The 17,372-nt window shown below is 57.4% G+C and overlaps 1 protein-coding gene across 6 annotated transcripts in view; it reads left to right on the top strand.

Moving 5' to 3' along the window:
* The window catches only part of ARHGEF11 (Rho guanine nucleotide exchange factor 11), a 49,904-nt gene extending 33,807 nt beyond the window's left edge, over positions 1–16,097 (top strand). For 5 of the 6 annotated variants that reach the window (XM_054999238.1, XM_054999220.1, XM_054999211.1 and 2 more), the window contains 20 exons: positions 44–170; positions 513–692; positions 972–1,019; positions 1,673–1,860; positions 2,326–2,472; positions 5,514–5,593; positions 5,726–5,851; positions 9,127–9,244; positions 9,355–9,533; positions 9,622–9,697; positions 9,931–10,083; positions 10,669–10,756; positions 11,084–11,191; positions 11,297–11,385; positions 11,573–11,809; positions 12,123–12,491; positions 13,061–13,147; positions 13,597–13,868; positions 15,195–15,375; positions 15,509–16,097. In XM_054999238.1, coding sequence (XP_054855213.1) covers positions 44–170; positions 513–692; positions 972–1,019; positions 1,673–1,860; positions 2,326–2,472; positions 5,514–5,593; positions 5,726–5,851; positions 9,127–9,244; positions 9,355–9,533; positions 9,622–9,697; positions 9,931–10,083; positions 10,669–10,756; positions 11,084–11,191; positions 11,297–11,385; positions 11,573–11,809; positions 12,123–12,491; positions 13,061–13,147; positions 13,597–13,868; positions 15,195–15,375; positions 15,509–15,555 — 2,900 coding nt within the window. In that variant the 3' untranslated portion in view covers positions 15,556–16,097. The remainder of the gene's footprint in view (positions 1–43; positions 171–512; positions 693–971; positions 1,020–1,672; positions 1,861–2,325; positions 2,473–5,513; positions 5,594–5,725; positions 5,852–9,126; positions 9,245–9,354; positions 9,534–9,621; positions 9,698–9,930; positions 10,084–10,668; positions 10,757–11,083; positions 11,192–11,296; positions 11,386–11,572; positions 11,810–12,122; positions 12,492–13,060; positions 13,148–13,596; positions 13,869–15,194; positions 15,376–15,508) is intronic. The other variant, XM_054999229.1, reaches the window with a different exon arrangement.
* Positions 16,098–17,372: the final 1,275 nt, after the last annotated feature.

Here is a 17,372-nt window from a genome sequence, read left to right as displayed (position 1 = left end):
CGGGGCTGCCCAACCCACAACTCTGACCCTTCTCCACCCCCAGTTAAACCTGGCAATGTGAGGAACATCATCCAACACTTTGAGAACAGCCAGTATTATGAGCCCCAGGAGCCTGGCGCCCAGCGCCTGTCCACCGGCAGCTTCCCCGAAGATCTCCTGGAGATGGACAGGTAGGAGGCAGGGAGGGCCGGAGGCGGCTTTCCTGAGCACAGCCTCCCAACAGTTCTTCCTGTTGTGGGCCCTGGAAGTAACGGCTGCGGGGGGCGTCCAGTGGCATCGGCCCAGCGGGAAAGGGCTCCCTTCAGCCCACGCGCTGCACACACGCTTGCCTATGCCCCCCTCCCCCCACCCCAGCTGTGGTTTCTTCTGTGATGTGCTGAGAAAGCCCACCTTCAGGGGGGAAAGTGGGAAGAGGAACTTTGGGAGGGAAAGCCGACCTGGCTCTGGGGTTTGGGGCACGGCATTTCTGGGGGTCTTTGGGGTCATGCCGGAAGCTTCTGCCTCCTCTTCAGCTCCAGGGCGGAGGTCAGGCTTGGCCGGTCAGAGAGCCTGAAGGGCCGGGAGGAGCTGAAGCGGCTGCGGAAGGCAGAGAACGTGCCTCGCTCCCGGAGCGACGTGGACATGGAGGCTGCGGCCGAAGCCACCCGGCTCCACCAGTCGGCCTCCTCCTCGGCCTCCAGTCTCTCGGCCAGGTAGGAGCCCAGGGCTGCTGAGTCGGGGCAGTGAGAGGCAGTGGGGAGAGATCAGCCTGGGGGTGGGGGGTGGGGGGGGTGTCCTCCTGCAAGCAGTCAGCCTTTCCAGTGTGCCGGAGGGGTGGCCTGTTGCCCCGACTCTCCCGGGCCACGAGTCTCTGCTGGGTCCTTCTCGTCCACCTCTGTCAGCTGGGGACAAAGGGTCGGGGTCAGCATCGTTCCCCCCTAGGCCGCTGTTTGCTGGATCCGTGCTGGACTGATTTCTTGCTTCGTTGGCAGGTCACTGGAAAATCCCACTCCACCCTACACTCCCAAAATGGGGCGCAGGTGAGAAGAGGAGGGGGGGTGTTTACCAAAGGGAGGGGTGTGGGGGGCGAAGGCTCTGGTGCCCGCCTGACCCTCAGCATGCCTGGGCTGCTTTTTCTGGCTCCAGGATGGGAATGGAGCCCACCCCTTAGAGGGGGCGGGTGGGGGGGGGGGAGCCTCGATAGGGAGGCTGAAGGCTGCTCTGTCTGGCCCAAAGGTCTGGCAGAATGGCTGCCCCCGTGCTCCAGTGGCGGGGCGCTTAACTTACTGGACGAAGACACCTTCCAGCTCAAAATTACAGAGGATCTGTCGTACACCACACATTTCACAAACGCGCAGCTACCCTAATCCAAGCAGCAAATCCACAATTGTTAAGTAGTCACATCTGGAATATCTTGAATACTTCATCAGCCGCCCAGGCTGTGACTCTGTAAAGGCTCGCTGGCTCAGATACACTGATTTTGGCCCCCCCCCAGTGGCTATTGTTGGCATTAGGCCTTCCCTCTTCATTAAAAAAAGACCCTGTTCATGTTTCAAAAATGCTCACCTGCATAGGAAATGCCTCCTGCCCGTTCCTCTAGTTCCCATGTGGCTGAAAGGCAGTTGTGTAGCCCTTGGGGTCGGAATTGTGTGCCCGGAGGGTTTGGGCAGCTCCTCTCTTGGCACCCTTGCAGGAGCATTGAGTCCCCCAGCCTGGGCTTCGGCACGGAGGCCGTCCTGCCCCACGTCCTGGAGGACGAATTCAGTCACCACTCTGACCTGGAGCCAGAGCTGGACTCGCAGAACTGGCAGCACACCGTTGGCCGGGACGTTGTGGCGTCTCTGCCCCAGAGGGAGGTTGAGCGCCAGGAGGTCATCAACGGTGAGCATCGTGGGGGAGCCAGGGCGGGGGGCAAGCAGGCAGAGGGCCCGGGCCCCGCGTCTGCAGTGAATGACTCGGCGCATTCAGGTCGGCGCTTGGCATCCTCGGGAACCAGGACATAAATCAGCTCCCGTAAGATCAAGGCGGGGGGTGGGGTGGGGCGGGGCGGTCTGGCAGATTCAGAGGGATGCGAGGGCAGTGTGGGCCTGTCCCCTGTTTTGACCCCCTCCCTCACACACTCTGGCCACTAGGCAGAAAATGGGGACTCCCCCCCCCTCCACCCCGGACATCAGGTCGTCTACCACCCCCTGCTGGCCAGTTTGGGAGGAGGGATTGGGACCCATCCCAGCCTGCCAGAGGGCAGGTTGGATCAGCTGTGCCATGTCCCAGAGCCCACCGCCAGCTCACTAATCATTCCCCCGTCTCCCCCCCGCCCCCCCCCCCCCGGCCGTGCGCTTTGGGCAGAGCTCTTTGTGACGGAGGCCTCCCACCTGCGGATCTTGCGTGTTCTGGACACCGTCTTCTACCAGCGCATGAGGAAGGAGAGCCTGCTGCCTCGGGAGGAAGTGGCGCTGCTCTTCCCCAACCTTCCAGACCTGATCGAGATCCACAGTAAGGGTGCTCGACAGCTGCTCTTGCTTGGGGCCTAGCGGGATTCGGCCTCCGTTGCCCTCCCTGGGGGCTGCTCCCTTGGTGGCCTGTCGCCTCACCCCCTGCAGGTGGAGGGGGGGGCACAAGGCTTCCATAGCCCCTTGTCCAGGAGGCCAGCCCAAGCAGCACCAAGAGGGGATGACAAGCCACAGCACCGTCCACCCAAAATGCCCGAGGCTGTCAGCCGCAGACTTCTCCCTGTCTGTCCTGCACCTGATAGAAATGCGTGCTTTTTTGAAGCATGGTATTAAAGTAGAATGCCCTGGGCTGTAAACACCAAGGGTCCTTAAGGAACTCAAATGTGATCTTACATTCTGTTAACTGGTACGTTTATGTGTAATTCATTGCTAAAACTGGCAGCCATACAGGCCGACTGGAAAATAGCAAATTTCACACCAGTTCTTAAAAAGCGGTCCAGGGAATTACAGGCCAGTTAGTCTAATGTCTGAATTAGTAGGAACTATGATTAAAGATAGAATTATTAAGCGCAACGAGAAATGAAACCTGCTGAGGGGAAATCAGCTTGGACAATCTGCAAAGGGAGGTCCGGCCTGTTGCAGTGAAAGAGATCCGGGAGGATCTCCGAACTGGATGAGCGGGCGATAATGTGGCAAGTGATGTTCAGTGTGGGTAAGCGTAGGAACTGTTGGAACAAAAACACCCCAATTTAAACAGATGCCGATGTGGACTGAACTGGTTGAGTCTGAGAGGGAAAGGGACCTTGTGGCTCTAAACTAAAGGTGGATGAAAGTGTTGGCCCCGTGTGCAGCAATGGAGAAAAAGGTCAGGGAGTGAAAATAAATAATAATAACAACAACATTCGATTTTTATACTGCCGTTCAGGACAACTTAACGCCCACTCAGTGTGGTTTACAAAGTATGTCATTATTATCCCCACAACAACAAACACCCTGCGAGGTGGGTGGGGCTGAGAGAGCTCTGAGAGAGCTGTGACTGACCCAAGGTCACTCAGATGGCTTCAAGCAGAGGAGGGGGGAATCAAACCCGGCCCTCCAGATTAGCGTCCTGCTGCTCTTCACCACTACACCAAAATGGCTCTCACACCAAACTCTGTAAGAAACCCAGCCCATATTATCATGCCCCTTTGTAGATCCGTGGGGCGGCTTAAGGTGGAATACTGCATGCATGCAGGGCTGGTCGCCACACCTCAGAAAGGACTTTGTAGAGCTGGAGAAAGTACAGGAGGGGGCATCCGAGATGCTGAGGCAGCACCATTCCTACGAGGAAAGCCTGGACTCTGGGATTTCTCATTTAGAAAAGAGACGACTGGGGGGGTGGGGGGTGGGGGCAGGGTATGATGGAGTTCTGTAAAATTATGCACGGGGTAGAGAGGGTGGCTGGAGAGAACTGTTTCTCCCTCTCAAACTGCTAGATCTCAAGCGCACCCAATGAATTTGATGGGTGGTAGATCCAGGACAGACAAAAGGGATTACTTCTTATGAGTAATTTAATTGTGGACTTCATTGCCGTGTGTGTGTGTGTGTGTGTGTGTGTCCCAGGATGGCCACAAGCACAGGTGGCTTGAAAAGGGGGCTGGACAGCTTCACGGAGGGGAGGCCGGTCAGGGGCTGCCAGTCCCGGTGGCTGAAGGGAGCCGCCGTGCCCAGAGGGTGGCGATCAGCCTCTGAATATCCGTGCTGGGGGGCTGCACCGGGGAGGCCCTCGGCCTCTTTGCCCTGTTTGTAGGCTGCTGCGTGAATCGGGGTCCTGGAGCAGAAGGGCTCTCGTGCAGGTTCCTATTTAAAATGGCCCTTCTGGGAACTTGAATGAAAACGCTGCTTTGAGGCGGTGGCGGTGGCGGCTTTCTGAGATGCTGCGGCTGGACCTGACCCCGCGAGGGTCCAAGCGCTCTAGTCTTGCGCTCTGCTCACCCTCTTGCCTCCTCCAAGCAAAGCGAGCGCTTGGCGTAAAAACCAGATCTGTCATCCTGTCGTGACTAAAGCGGCAGGAGGTCCGTTTGTCTTTCTCCTTGCAAGGGAAAAGAAAGTCCCCTCCTGTGCAGCTGTCCCAGTTGCCAACCTCTGCCTCCCTGTCTCCACCCTGGTGGGTACAGAATGGGAGCGTGCGTTCATTTAATGCGCGAGGAGTCCTCTGACACTTTGCGGACACAACTCTGTGGCAGAAGCTTCCCGGCTTGGTGCCATTTCATCCGGTGCCCAGTGGGTGTCCTTCTCCCTGCTGGATGGCAAGAGAGAAAACAGTCAGGTGACAAAGTGGTGCCGGGCTGTCCTACACAGGATCCAGATGCGCCCCAGATAAGCCTGTGGCTGTCCTCAACATCTGGCGGCTCCCTGCCTGGGCTAGCCAAGCCACATCGGCACCAGTACGGTGCGAGGAGCCCATGCCTGTGGCTGTGTCCAGCTCCGGTAGTGGCTGAATTTGCTGAGAAACTTCCGTCCAGTCATTCCAGGCGGGAGCTTCTCCTGCAGGCTCTTTTGGCAAAGAAGTTGCTTGTGTGTTCTTTGCACTCTCAGCTTCTGTTTCCAAGGCGGTTTCCAAAAATACCCAAAGTCATAAAGCCATAGATCAGCATAAAACCACCCGATGAACAGAGGACTCCAGATGCAGAACGGGCATAGCAAGGAGATCCTCTTGGTCAGGACCCAAAAGTGAGCCAGGAGGGAGGAGAAAGAACAGAGGGTGTGCGTCACTCGGCAGTGCGAGGTGTAAATTACTCCTAAACGCAACATATCCTAGAAACAAGGAATGCCTGGTGTGACATTCTTGCATTTTTGTTGGGGAAAGTCGTGTGGAGAGATCTGGCAGGTTGCCTTGAAAGGTTTGAGTCCCGCTGGCCCCTGTAGGCAGCACAAGACAACATAGACCACGTTGGAGGGTAACTGGGCTTGATGGCCTGCCAGGAGAACCAGGCAGGGGGCTGCCCAAAAACACACCTTTCCCCCCTCACCTGTTTCCAGAGGCCTTCTTTTCCTCTTTCATCTGCCCCGTTTCTTATCATTGGCTCTCCCTTTCTTGTTAAGATGCTCTTTCCGAATCGATGAAGAAGCTCCGAGAGGAAGGACCGGTTATCAAGGAGATCGGGGACCTCATGCTGTCCCGGGTAATAATTCAGGCTGAACTGTGGGCAGGGGCTGAGTCTCAGTCGCTTGGGAGGTCGTGTACAGGGCTGGCTGGTTTCCAGAGAGGCAGAGGTGACTTGTGGGTGTGGGGGGGTCTCCCTCTCTCTCTCCAGTTTGACGGGCCGGCGCGAGAGGAGATCCAGCAGGTAGCTGCCGACTTCTGTGCATATCAGTCCGCGGCCATTGAGTTGATCAAAGCCAAGAAGCGGAAGGAGGCTCGCTTCCAGCTGTTCATGCAGGTACCTCAAGTGGCACCTCAGGGGGAGGGGGAGGGGAGGGGAGGGGGAGGGTGGGGGAAGGACACCTTTGCAACGAGAGAGGTGAAGGCACAGGACAAAAGCAAGAACCCTCGAGGAAAAAGAAGAGCTTTTCCCCAAGGACCCATTTCTAAACATTTTCCTAGATTCTTTTAAAGCTATTGGTTTGAATATCCGGGCGATTTCTGCATAGACAAGGGATTTCCATCTGAGGCGCACCAATTCCTGCAGACGTGCTGCTTCTGGGAGACAGGGAAAGCATGCGCAGAGAGCCTGCAGGTGGAGGGAGGCACCAAAGAAAGCCCCCCCTCCCCTTGTTTGCAGAATCTTGTGTGTGATAATATTGCAGCAGTATCCTGGTTGGATCTGCTATTGAATTGGAGTAACAGTTGTTCCTCATCGTTCTTCTGTGTAGTCCCACATGGGACTGCGCATGCGCACAGGCCAGCCGCTCGGAAGAATCTTTATAGCTTCTAAAAAGCTCCTTTAGGGGCCGCTTCTCCCAACTCGCGTAGCAACCCATTTTCCTGCCAAAATGAGCATGTGGTAAAGGAGGAGCGACCCCCCCTCCCCTCCAGTTCTCCTGAGCTGCCGCGAGGAGGGGATCTTCGCTTTTGTGCTTCGTTCGTTTCCTGTTCTGTCTGATTGATCTTTGGCTTCTTGAACCTTGGACCATTTTTCTGACTTTTCTCTTGGATTTGGACTGGCTTTTGTAAGTCTTTGGTGTTAATTACTTCGGATCGGCTTGACTTCCCCTACAGTTTACGTCTAACTTGTTGCTCCTGGCTTTCAAGCCTCGCTCTAGGCCACTATGGCAGAGGCAAAGGCTCGCTTTAAGAAGTGCGTCAAATGTGGCACCAAGATAGAGGCATTCTGATCTTCCAACCTCTGCCTTCTCTGCCTCGGTGAGGGACATAATGTTGGAGCGTGCTCCATTTGCCAACAATCTACACTGAAGGTGCGCAATGAACGATCAGTCCATCTCAAGGCTGCGTTATGGCAGACGGTTTTCGCTTCTAAAAACTGCTCCCGTCTGAGCAGCCGTCTCAAGCTCTGGGTCAGAGTGACGCGCCACCCTCAACCCCTGATCACTCTTTGCGGGCAGGGTCTGTCGTCTCTCTTGCTTCTGTGGCAAGATCAGAGCCAGTGAGAGCGAAACTCGCAGAGGGATCCATGAGCCTAGCAGACCATCGGATCCGCCTGTGAAGAAGACGAGAAAGAGAGAGCACGTCTCCCGATGGATCCGAAGTCGAGGTCGAAGAAGGCCTGTTCCCGATCAGAATCGAAGTCTCGCTCGTAGTCAAGCAAGTCGGGGTTGAAGGAACGCTCCAAGTCTGGCATTCTGTGGAAATGTGTCCGCCAAGGGCATGTTCTCATCCGACATTACTCTCGGCTTCGACGAAATCCTGTCGCAGAAAAAGAAGAATCGACAAACTGCAAAGTCCTTAGGAATCTTGCCTGCCGACCAAAGGTTCAAACCCAGGTACTTTCCTCAGCACCAGTACCAGCGCTACCAGCCCCACGACAGGCCCTCTAGACCAGCACAGCCATACCAAGGATTTAATCAACAATGCTGTCAGTCTGGCCAACAGAACAGAAGATGACCGTACAAGCCCAAACAACAGCAAGAGCAACACCACCGAGGAAGGACAATCAGGGCCCTTCCAAGCAATTCTGACATTTTCCTGCCACCTCCAACCCTGAACAGTCGTCTGTCCCTCTGCTTGAAGGAGTGGGAGTCAATAGCAGCTGACTCTCGGGTCTTGGCCATTGCTGAATTTGGCTACGGGTTAGAGTTTGGGGCGCCACCTGATCGCATACTGTCTTTGGCATCTGTTAACAATGTATTACCTGAATTGCAAGCTGAGATTTAAGCTCTCCTCAAGAAGGGAGCGATTGTGCAGGTCGACGATGCTAATCCCTCGCCGGGGTTTTTCTCTCATTTTTCCTAGTCCCCAAGAAGGATGGAGGCCTAAGGCCTATCCTTGACCTAAGGGGTCTTAATTGGTATCTGAAGACAGCAAAATGTAAAATGGTTACACTAATGGCAGTCTTAGCTCTCTTGAACCCCCGGTGAGTGGTTTGCAGTCCTGGATCTTAAGGATGCAAACTTCATGTGTCCATCAGAAGGGATCGCAGGAAGTACCTCTCTTTTAAATACTCAGGAGAACTGAAGAGGGGTCGCTCCTCCTTTATCACCTGCCCATTTTGACGGGAAAATGGGTTGCTACGCGAGGTGGGAGAAGCGGCCCCTAAAGGAGCCTTTTAGAAGCTATAAAGATTCTTCCGAGCGGCTGGCTTGCGCACATGCGCAGTCCCATGTGTGCCTGCACAGAAGAACTCGATGAACAATAGCTACAGGTACGTACAACCCGGTTTCCCCCCAACGGGACGGCATTTCCCATTGCAGGGGGCGATTTCTGCCAGTTCCCTGTCCTGAGAGGAGGCGTGTTGCTTTCCTCTTGCATGACTCTACTTGTCCTGGGATGGATCCTAGATATTGATTTCTATGATAACATTGATGATAGTCCAATACTTAATTTTATTGATTGAGAATTTATACTCCACCTTTGTCCCCAATGGGGGCCGGTCACACCTACCCTGTGGCTTGGCTCCAAAATTTGTTTTCCATTTTTAACTTTTATTTTTTCCTCTCTCTCAGACGGCAGAAACAAAGGTCATATATGACATGAGAGCATAATTTATAGCTCTCTCAAGTATTCGGTATATTTTTACACTTCTAAATTCCAAAGATATGCCAAAGGGTACAATTTTATGTGCTGTTGTAAATGATGCATTTGATGTTAGTACAGTAAGTTTGATAAGAATGTAACTATTAAAAATGTTTTGACTTTTCTCATTATTTCTGGGTTTTTCCCTTATGACTTCAAAAATTCCAGAATTTTTGTGTCTGTGCACAACCCCCTCAGCATTTGAACTTGGCGCAAGAAGGGGGCTTCGCTCTGCCTTCCGCCTCCTCTTAGCTGCAGGGGGGCTTGGAGATCCATTCTTCGCCCTCCTTGTAAATCAAGCGTCCTTGTTCATTCTTGGGGGAGGCGATGGCGGAGCGAAAAGTGCAAGCCGCCAGCCCCAGCTGTCCCCTGTGGCATGGCCGGCCATGAAAAGGCTTCTCCCTGCAGGTCTTTCCCTCCCGGGTGGGGGTGAGGGAGTGGAATGCAGCTCCCCTCGGGTCTCAGCCCCCGCGCAGCACCCTTCGGCCTCGGCCTCCCTCCTCCTGGCCTCTCTGCTCTTTGCAGGAAGCCGAGAGCAACCCACAGTGCCGCCGCCTGCAGCTAAAGGACCTCCTCATCTCGGAGATGCAGCGTCTGACGAAGTACCCCCTCCTGCTGGAGAACATCATCAAACACACCCCTGGTAGGTGGGCGGAGGGGTGGGGGGGCAGTGCGTCTGTGGCCCCCGGCCGGTGCCTGTGGAGCATCCTTCAGCCCAGAGTCTTGACCCGCCATCTCGGCTGCCTTGTGTAGGGGAGACTTTGGAGCACAGGAAGCTTTGCCGGGCCCGTGACCAGGGCCGTGAAATCCTGAGGTACGTGAACGAGGCGGTGAGGCGTGCGGAGAATCAGCATCGCCTGGAGGCGTATCAGAAGCGCCTGGACGCCACCTCTCTCGAGCGCACCAGCAACCCGCTAGCAGCTGAGTTCAAGGTACGGTCAGTCCTTGCTGGACCTCTCCCCCCCCCCCCAGTTTTTGTTCTTCCTTCACAACGTCGCCTGCCCTGGTTTTCCTGCCCAGAATCTTGACCTGCGAAGTCGGCGCATGATCCATGAGGGGCCATTGAACTGGCGCATCAGCAAAGACAAGACTGTGGGTGCGTAACTTGGCTCCTTGGGGCCTCCTAGGAGGGAGCGGGGTGTGTGTGTCCCCTGTCCATTTGGGAGGCCCCTCCAATCCACCCTCGGATGTCTTCGTCAACTCCCGAGACAAGAATCCTCAGCCCTGGGTTTCAGCCATGCGCGCTCAGCTGGGCTGGGGAAAGGGCAGCCAGGAAAGGGCACCCAGCAGAGATGCTCAGCTTTCCTTTCTCTCTCACGATCTGCTTAGACCTGCACGTCTTGCTGCTCGAAGATCTCCTGGTGCTTCTTCAGAGGCAAGATGAGAAATTGGTGCTGAAGTGCCACAGCAAGACAGACACCAAGCAGCTCTTCAGCCCCGTCCTCAAGCTCAGCTCTGTCCTCATCCGTTCTGTGGCCACAGGTAACCAGCGGAGAAGACTGCAGCCTTGGCGAGCTGAACTCCCGGCCTGCCCAGGGCACGCTTGAGGTTGCCCGTTAGGAAGAGCACCGGCCAGGGCCAGGAATTGAGGACGGGTTCTATGCTTGCAGAGGGGGGGAGGGCTTGCCTCCTGGTTGGGAAAGAAGGTGTCCAAGGGTGGGGTCTAGAGCAGTCAGTCTGCAGCCTCTGTGGCCCCGCCCATTCCATAGGCGGTCTTATGGGTATCCTATGCCAGAATGAAGTTTCCTGAATAAGAGGTACTCAGTATTGGAAAAACTTTTAAAGAACGAAGTTTCTCCACATTCCTTCTGCAATCACCGTTGTTTCAATTACATTTTGTTAACATAATGATTAAGATTTGTATAAGGATGGTAATATGCTCTGTAAGACAGCCATTTTGTTTCTATTGGTGTTTTAAATAAATTATTTTTTTTTAAGAGTGAAAATCTATCTGGGGGCAGGTTCTGGCCTCTGTCTTCCCCACCCACCAATTTGCTGTCCCTGCTGAAATGGCGGCAGCTCAAAGGAAGGTCCAGGGCCGCTTTCTTACCCCCCTTTCTCCCTTAGACAAGCGGGCTCTCTTCATCATCTGCACCTCAGAATTGGGACCCCAGATCTACGAGCTGGTCGCTTCAACCTCTTCGGAGAAAAACACGCAAGTCACTTGCTTTCTCCTGGGGGTGGGAGGCAGCGGGAGAGGAGGAGGAGGAGGACGCGAGGAAGGCCCAGGACAAGGGGAAGGAAGCAGAGGAGGGGAACGGCCAGGGCCCCGGGCACAGGGCAGAAGGGGTGCGGGGCTTGCAGCCTTGCTTGGAGGGTGCGCGGGGGGGGGCAGCTGGCACCGGGTCTCTGAACAAGGCCCCGAACGGCGTGTGGCACCCCGCGTCAGCCGCCTGCCTTGTGGAACCCGCTCAGGCAGAGGGGCGAGCAGGTTCCGTCTCCAGGCTCTTACGGTCTTCCCGCCCTTCCCGCCCTTCGGCAGGTGGATGGAGCTGCTGGACGAGGCTGTGAAGAGTACCACACGGACTGCCGGTTCCCCTCCCCAGCACCGTTCCCAGGAGCTGCCTCTGCCCCACCCTGCGCCTGCCAGGTGAGGAAGAACCCTAACCCTTTCTCACCCGGGAGGGTGCGGCTGTCGCGGGATGCCGGCCTCCTGCTTTGAACCAGGTGGGCATCTTTCCCCTTCTTTATCCAGTCTGGAGCTCCAAGAGGCAGACGTCCCCCCAGATGTGCCCCATAGAAATGGCGCGTTCAGCCAGGCGACAGAAGAAGAGGCTGCTTCAGGTGAGTGGCTGAACGCCCAGCCGAGGGCTCCTAGCAGCGTCCAAGGCTCCTTGCTAGGAAGGGGGGGACCTGGGTGCAGACCCCAGCGGGTGGCCTTCTCTGCTAGCTGCAAACGCCCTTTGAGCCTCTGCTTGGCGGGTTTGGGGTGGGAGCTCCGTCCCGGTCTCCACTTCTCCCTTCCCTGCAGATGAGACCCCCACGGAGGTCCTGGACGCAGAGAGGCACCCAGTGCCGTCACGAGAACCCGAGGCTGAAGACAGCCCGGAGGAAGAGGAAGAATCACTGCCAGCTGCGTTGGCAGACCGGCCTGCGGGAGACGAGCGGATTTCTTCTGAGGAAGGCGGGCCAGGGCTTATCAGACCCGCGAAGCCCCTTTCAGCACTGGTGGTGATGCCGAGTCTGGCCGAGTCAGCCTTGGAGGACGGTGAGCGCCTGCCCGCTTCTCTCTCGGTTCCTCCCTCCTTTGTCCCTCTGGTGGCCCGCTCTGCAGCGGTGTGCCTGCTGCTGTGGGCTTCACAGGAGAGAGAGGCTCCCAGCACAGGCTGTGGAGGGCTGGGGGAGGAACCTGCGAGTGAGAGCATCAGCCTGAACTCCAGGATCCCGTCTGTCCATCAGCGGCCTCCAGAACTGCGGCTGCCTGCACAGCTGGGCTTGGTAACCAGGGGAAGCCTGGCGTGGAGGGAGGAAATCTCTCGGAGGGCCTGCCTCCAACCACCCCTGTGTTTCGTTCCTGGCAGTGGAAACCCTGCGCCGCCTCCTCCTGCAGAACCTTCTTCCCTACCAAGACCCCGACCCCAAAGAGGACCTGACCCCAACACCATCTGTGGTTGGCTCTGTGGGGCTGGCCCGGCAGGACTCGGGAAGCTGGGAGCAGCCAGTGGAGGGCAGCGAGCCCTCGCTAGTCTCTGGTCGCCTGCTGGTGGACTCTGAACGAGATGGCGCCAGCCCTGAAGCACAAGGAGCGTGGAGCACGGGGGCAGCGGAGGCGGCCGCGGCTGCCGGTCATGCAGACACGACAAAACTGCCCACCGGCCGGGCAGGCTCTCCGGAGGCAGAGGGGCTGGTGGCCCCCGAAGGGCAGGGCAGCTTCAGAGTAGTGCGGAAAGGTAGGGGCGTGGGGGCCGGCTTGCTGGAGCTGGCAGACTCTTGGGGCTTCCCTGTGTTGTGGTGGGTGGGCTGTTGGCCAAGAGCAGCATGTAAAAAAGAAAGAGAGCGCCCCCTGCCTGCAGCTTTCCATCTCCAAATGTTCTCGTGTCCCCCTCAAGGGGGGGACAGTTGGATTGCGGCCTCTGCCTGCAGACTAATACCCTGATCCCTCTGGGGTCGTGCTCGGCCTGGAACAGGGAGGACTGAGTCAGGGTTGGAACCCGAGTCTGGTTGACGGAAGCCCCCAGCGGTCTCCCCCCCCGTCGCTTGTGCTCCACTTTTGCTCAGCCTGCTGCTGCTCTCTGTGCGGTGCATCTCAGTCACTTTGCTTTGGGCCCCTTCCCTTTGCACGGTGCCCTCGTTTCCCTTCTCTCTGCTGAGTTCTTTCCCGCCCTCTAGCTGTTCTCTGGGGGCACTTGGCGTGCCCAGGACGTGGGTTCTGACCGTGACTCTCCTGCCCCTCCCACTCTGCCTCCCCCCCTCTCTCCCTTCTCCCCCCTCTCCCCCTCTCCTGGTGTCTCTTGCACAGCCACGGTGGAGGGAGCTTGCGATGCCCAACCCTTCCCAGCTGGCAGCCAGTCAGGCAGTGGCACAGGAGAGGGCCAGCACTTGGATGGTAACCCCCTGCACCCCTTTGTTTCCTGTTGTGCCATGGGGAGGATGTGCAAAGCAGTCGACTGGGCTCTGCCCCCCCCCCGACATTGTTCTTTGTTACGGAGGGCCCAAGAATTGGGGGGGGGGGAGGATCCATCTGAGGGGGAAGCCTGCTGCAGATGGGCTTGCTCTGCTGGGGAGGCTGGGGAGGGAGGGCGATGGAGGGCGAGGGCTCTCTGAAGTTTCCCCAAGGCCCTGAGCTGGGAGTGGGGGCTGGTGAAAGGCACAGGGGCTTTCCCCGTTCAGCAGCTCCCTCGAGGGAGTTGCACACCCTCCTCTCGGGGGTCTCTTGCTGGGACAGTAGCAGAGCTGGGGCTTCTGGGAAGCAAGTAGGGAAACCTGAAGGCAGGAAGGCTGCCCCTGCCCTCCCCCAAGCACAGGTGAGCAGTCCAGCCCGTCTCTCTCCTGCAGGGAACTACTTCTACGTTAGCTTCCCGGCTGGTGCTGAGTCGCACACGGATGCTGGCAGCCCGTGCCCTCCAGAGCCTGCTGGCCAGCAAAGGACTCTGTCTTCTGCCAGACCCCCCGGCTCCCAGAGGCACTCCAAGGAGAGGCCACTGTGGCCGAACGCCCTCGATGGCTCCGTGCCTCCAGAGCTGCCCCCCTCCAGTCCAGTGACCCAGGATGTGGCTGTGATCTTCCGGACGATAGAAGAGCTGACCCTGAAGCTGACCAAGCTCAAAGTAATGGAGGGAGGGCAGCATGCTGCCGCTGGGGGGCAGGGGGGGTATGCCACCTTTTCAGTCCCTTGGGAAAGGAGCGGGCTGTTGCTCCCGCCGCTGTGTCTGTCTGGAGCCCCGCGGGGAACAGGAGCGCGAAGGGGGACATTTGAGTATTGGGTAGGGAACTGGAGGGGGGGGGCTATGTATGGGGGGGCGGGGTCACACTGTCCAGCCTGGGAGATGCAGGACTGTCTTGCAAAGAAGGTCAACAAGGGAGTTGCCCATTTGTGCCTTTACTAGCCAGCTGCCCAACAAATGCCGGCATTAGCGTCCTCTGCGCATGCCTGCCTGCTTGGGACGCCCCCCCCCCCCAGCCAGTTCTCCTCCATTTTTCACAAACCTGGAGGAAATCGGCTGTTGACAGATAAGAGGAGGAGTCAGAGATTACAGAAGACAACAAAAGGAAGCCTGTGAATGCAAGTTGACTCATGGCTGTTAAGCTGATCCTGGCCTCCAGAGCAGCAGCCGCTGATTTCTGGCCAGGCTTCTGAGATGGGGGGGTGGGGGGGTGGGCGCCCTTCTGGCTGGGGCCCGGAGACCTCAGGTCCCCTTCAGCTACCTCCTTCCCCATCCCCATTTAAAAGCCCTAAAATATCTTTTGCAGTCTGTGTACTGGGGAAAGTCCCTCTGACCCGGTTGAAAAATGACTTCTGGGGTATATAGTCAAGGCCAAGTGTCCTTGTGTTGGGACAGAGAAGTTCCTGGCAACACAGAAATGTTGGAGGGGGCAGAAGGCCTTGGGAGCGTTACAGCACCCCGAGCTTGAAAGCACCCTTGGGCCGCAGGTTTCTTTGGCGTGGACCCACCACGCCAGTGTGGTTGCTGTACCAAGGTAGTAACTAAAACAAACAACTCTGGAATCCAAGACGTTAGGTGACAAACCTGCATGAATTTTAAAGGCAAACCATTTCTAATGCTTTTGTATCTTGGGTATTTTCATGGATGAAGTAAATGATTCCCTGTGTTCCCTGGAAGGGTCGTCAGGTTGTCATGAAGTGCCCCCCCCCCCCCCGGCAAACTGCATTCCTTTCTGGGATGGTTTTTCTACCGTGGTGCTTTTGTGTTCACAGAAAGCAAACTGTCCGTGGTAACTGGCTGTGCTTTGGGGGCAGAGTTTCCTACTCTAGAGGTGACAGTGTCCTGAGAGGACCTTGTGTTGTGCGCACATCCCTTCTCTATGCGCTGTGCTGCCAAAGTGCAACCAGGCAGGAAACTGGTCCGGTGCTCAGATCAGGGAGACCCCTGGGCCCCTCCTCACGCTGCCCTCTTGGGTTGCCGCTCCTGCAGGACGTCGAATTGGCCCATCAACAGCTGCGGACGTCACTCAGCGGAGAGGCTTCCACAGAGGCCGTCTCTGTGGCCAGTGCCCTGCGGGGGACCTGCAGAACTCCACCTGAGAGCCGTCGCAGCTCCCAAGGCGCCCGGAACCCTTCGCCCTTCCCGGAGTCCCCCGAGGCAGCCGAGCGCGGTAAGGAGAAGGGAGCTCCGCCTCCCTGTCCACTTCCGGGGTGGGGGTGGGGTGGGGTGGGGTGATTATCCGCTGGCATTCCTCATTGCAGGGGCCAGTGCGTGCTGTTCTTCCATCTTTGCCTCCCTTCCAGGTGGGGTTCCCCCCTCTGAAGACAGCCATCAAGAAGTGACCCTTTAGGGGACCGGCCTTGTTCTGAAGGAAGATTCACACGCCACCGTCGGCTGCCCCCGCCTCCCATCCCACGGGGGGTGGGCTGCCTGGAACAGAGCGGCCAGGGACAAGCCGGCAAGCAGCATGAACCTAAGAGAAACTGGAATCCCTTCTGCTGGTTTAATTTAACCTATTTTTAAGCGCTGCCTGGACTTCTTCCCGTGGGGGGGCGCTTTTTTGTGATGGACAGCCAGTGAGGCCCTCCAGGTGGCGCCCGTTTTGTTCGCCGGCGCCAGGAATTATGCCCCGCCCCCACCCGCATGTCTGCTCTGGGGCTTCAGCTCGGCTTCCCCGTCGCACCCCTCCGGGCCGAACTCTGTCCATACCCTGCAGACTGGCTTGTCCCCTGTACATGGAAGCTGGAATATACTCTGTATAATTGCACTTTTTTGGGGTGGTTTTGTTTCTCCTCTCCATGCTTCTTGGAGTACCAGCTGCTTCCAGACCTTAAATTTGATATAAATATGTATGTATGTGTATTGAGTTATTGTAAATATAAGAATAGACTGTTGACTTTTTAAAAATTTGCTCTCCCACCCTGATTGGTAACTGGCAGCTAGAAAAACCGCTGCTTTGGTCCCCCCTGGGTTTGGCTGGAGAACGGTTACGGGGGGGGGGGGGACGACGCACCAGCGGGGGGGGGCGCTGGCCAGCTGCCCCGTGCAGCCCTTGGAAGCGGGGAGGCTGCGTGGGCCCCTCCGGCCTGAGGCTGCGCATTCCGTGGGCTGCGCTGGAGTCTCCTTTGGGAAAGGAGCACCTGCTGAGGGCCCGCTTTGGCTAGGAGAATCCACCTTTCCAATCAGCCGGACGCTTTGCTGAGAGAGAGAAACGAGGTCTCCGCTCCCAAGCCAGGGCAGGCAGGAGGCCGCAGGAGTGGCGCCTGGGTGGGGCCTCTGTGGCCGAAGATGGGCCTCCTGCCGTGCCACCGCCTGTATGGTTCAGTGAAGGCACAGGTGACAGAGAGGCCGGGCTGTTGCGCTCTTCAGCTTCCTCGGAGCCATTTTGATTTTCAGCCTGTTAAGGGTAAGGATTTTTTAAAAAAGAGTCGTCTTTCTGCTGCCCAGCTCTGTGGCTGTCCAACAATGCAAAGGCCTTGGAGAGTTCACAGAAGCCCAGGCAAAGTTCTCTTCCCATGCTCGTGCAAGGGCATTTGGGGGGGGGGCGTTTAGAGCAGAGCCTGGGGGCTGGTGACAGCGGCTCTTGGCACGGGGGTGGGGTGGGGGAGCCATGAGAGGGGCTGTCGCGTCCAATGCCACTAGACTTGGCTAGAAGGGAAGCTGTGTCAGTTGTCACTTCAGAGCACAGGAACCAGCTGGTTGGGATATTTGCCTGAAAACCCAGGTGCACGCTTAAGCCCCTTTCAGGGTGTCTGGTGCTTGCGGTGATGAACTTGAGCTTGAGAGAGCAAGATGCGGGCCTGGCCTGGCCTGGCCTGAGCTGAGGTCAAGGGCTGAGGGACACCTGCCGGGGAGAGGACTGATCCCTGTAGTCTCTGGGGAATGGGGGCAACATACAGGCCCAGTTTTGGGAGGGGGGGGCTCAGGGAAAGGCCTGCGATGAGCTGCTGTGAAGGGCCGCTGCAGAGCCCCCCCCCCCCCCCGGAGAGAGAGTCCAGCACTTCAGCTGCCCCTCCCCCCCCCGATCCAGCCATCTCATTGTGTGACGCGTGGTGCAGGCAGGCAGGCGGACTCTCAACAGCACCCGGCTCCTGTATCCCCAGAGAATCCCCCCTCCCCTGCGTTCCTCCGTGATCAGGACCGCACCCGAGACCCAGGCAGGATGGC

Source organism: Eublepharis macularius, chromosome 1 (genome assembly GCF_028583425.1).
Source record: "Eublepharis macularius isolate TG4126 chromosome 1, MPM_Emac_v1.0, whole genome shotgun sequence".
Lineage (NCBI taxonomy): Eukaryota > Metazoa > Chordata > Lepidosauria > Squamata > Eublepharidae > Eublepharis > Eublepharis macularius.
Note: the sequence above shows the minus strand (reverse complement) of the source record. Positions and strands in the feature narration are given on the sequence as shown.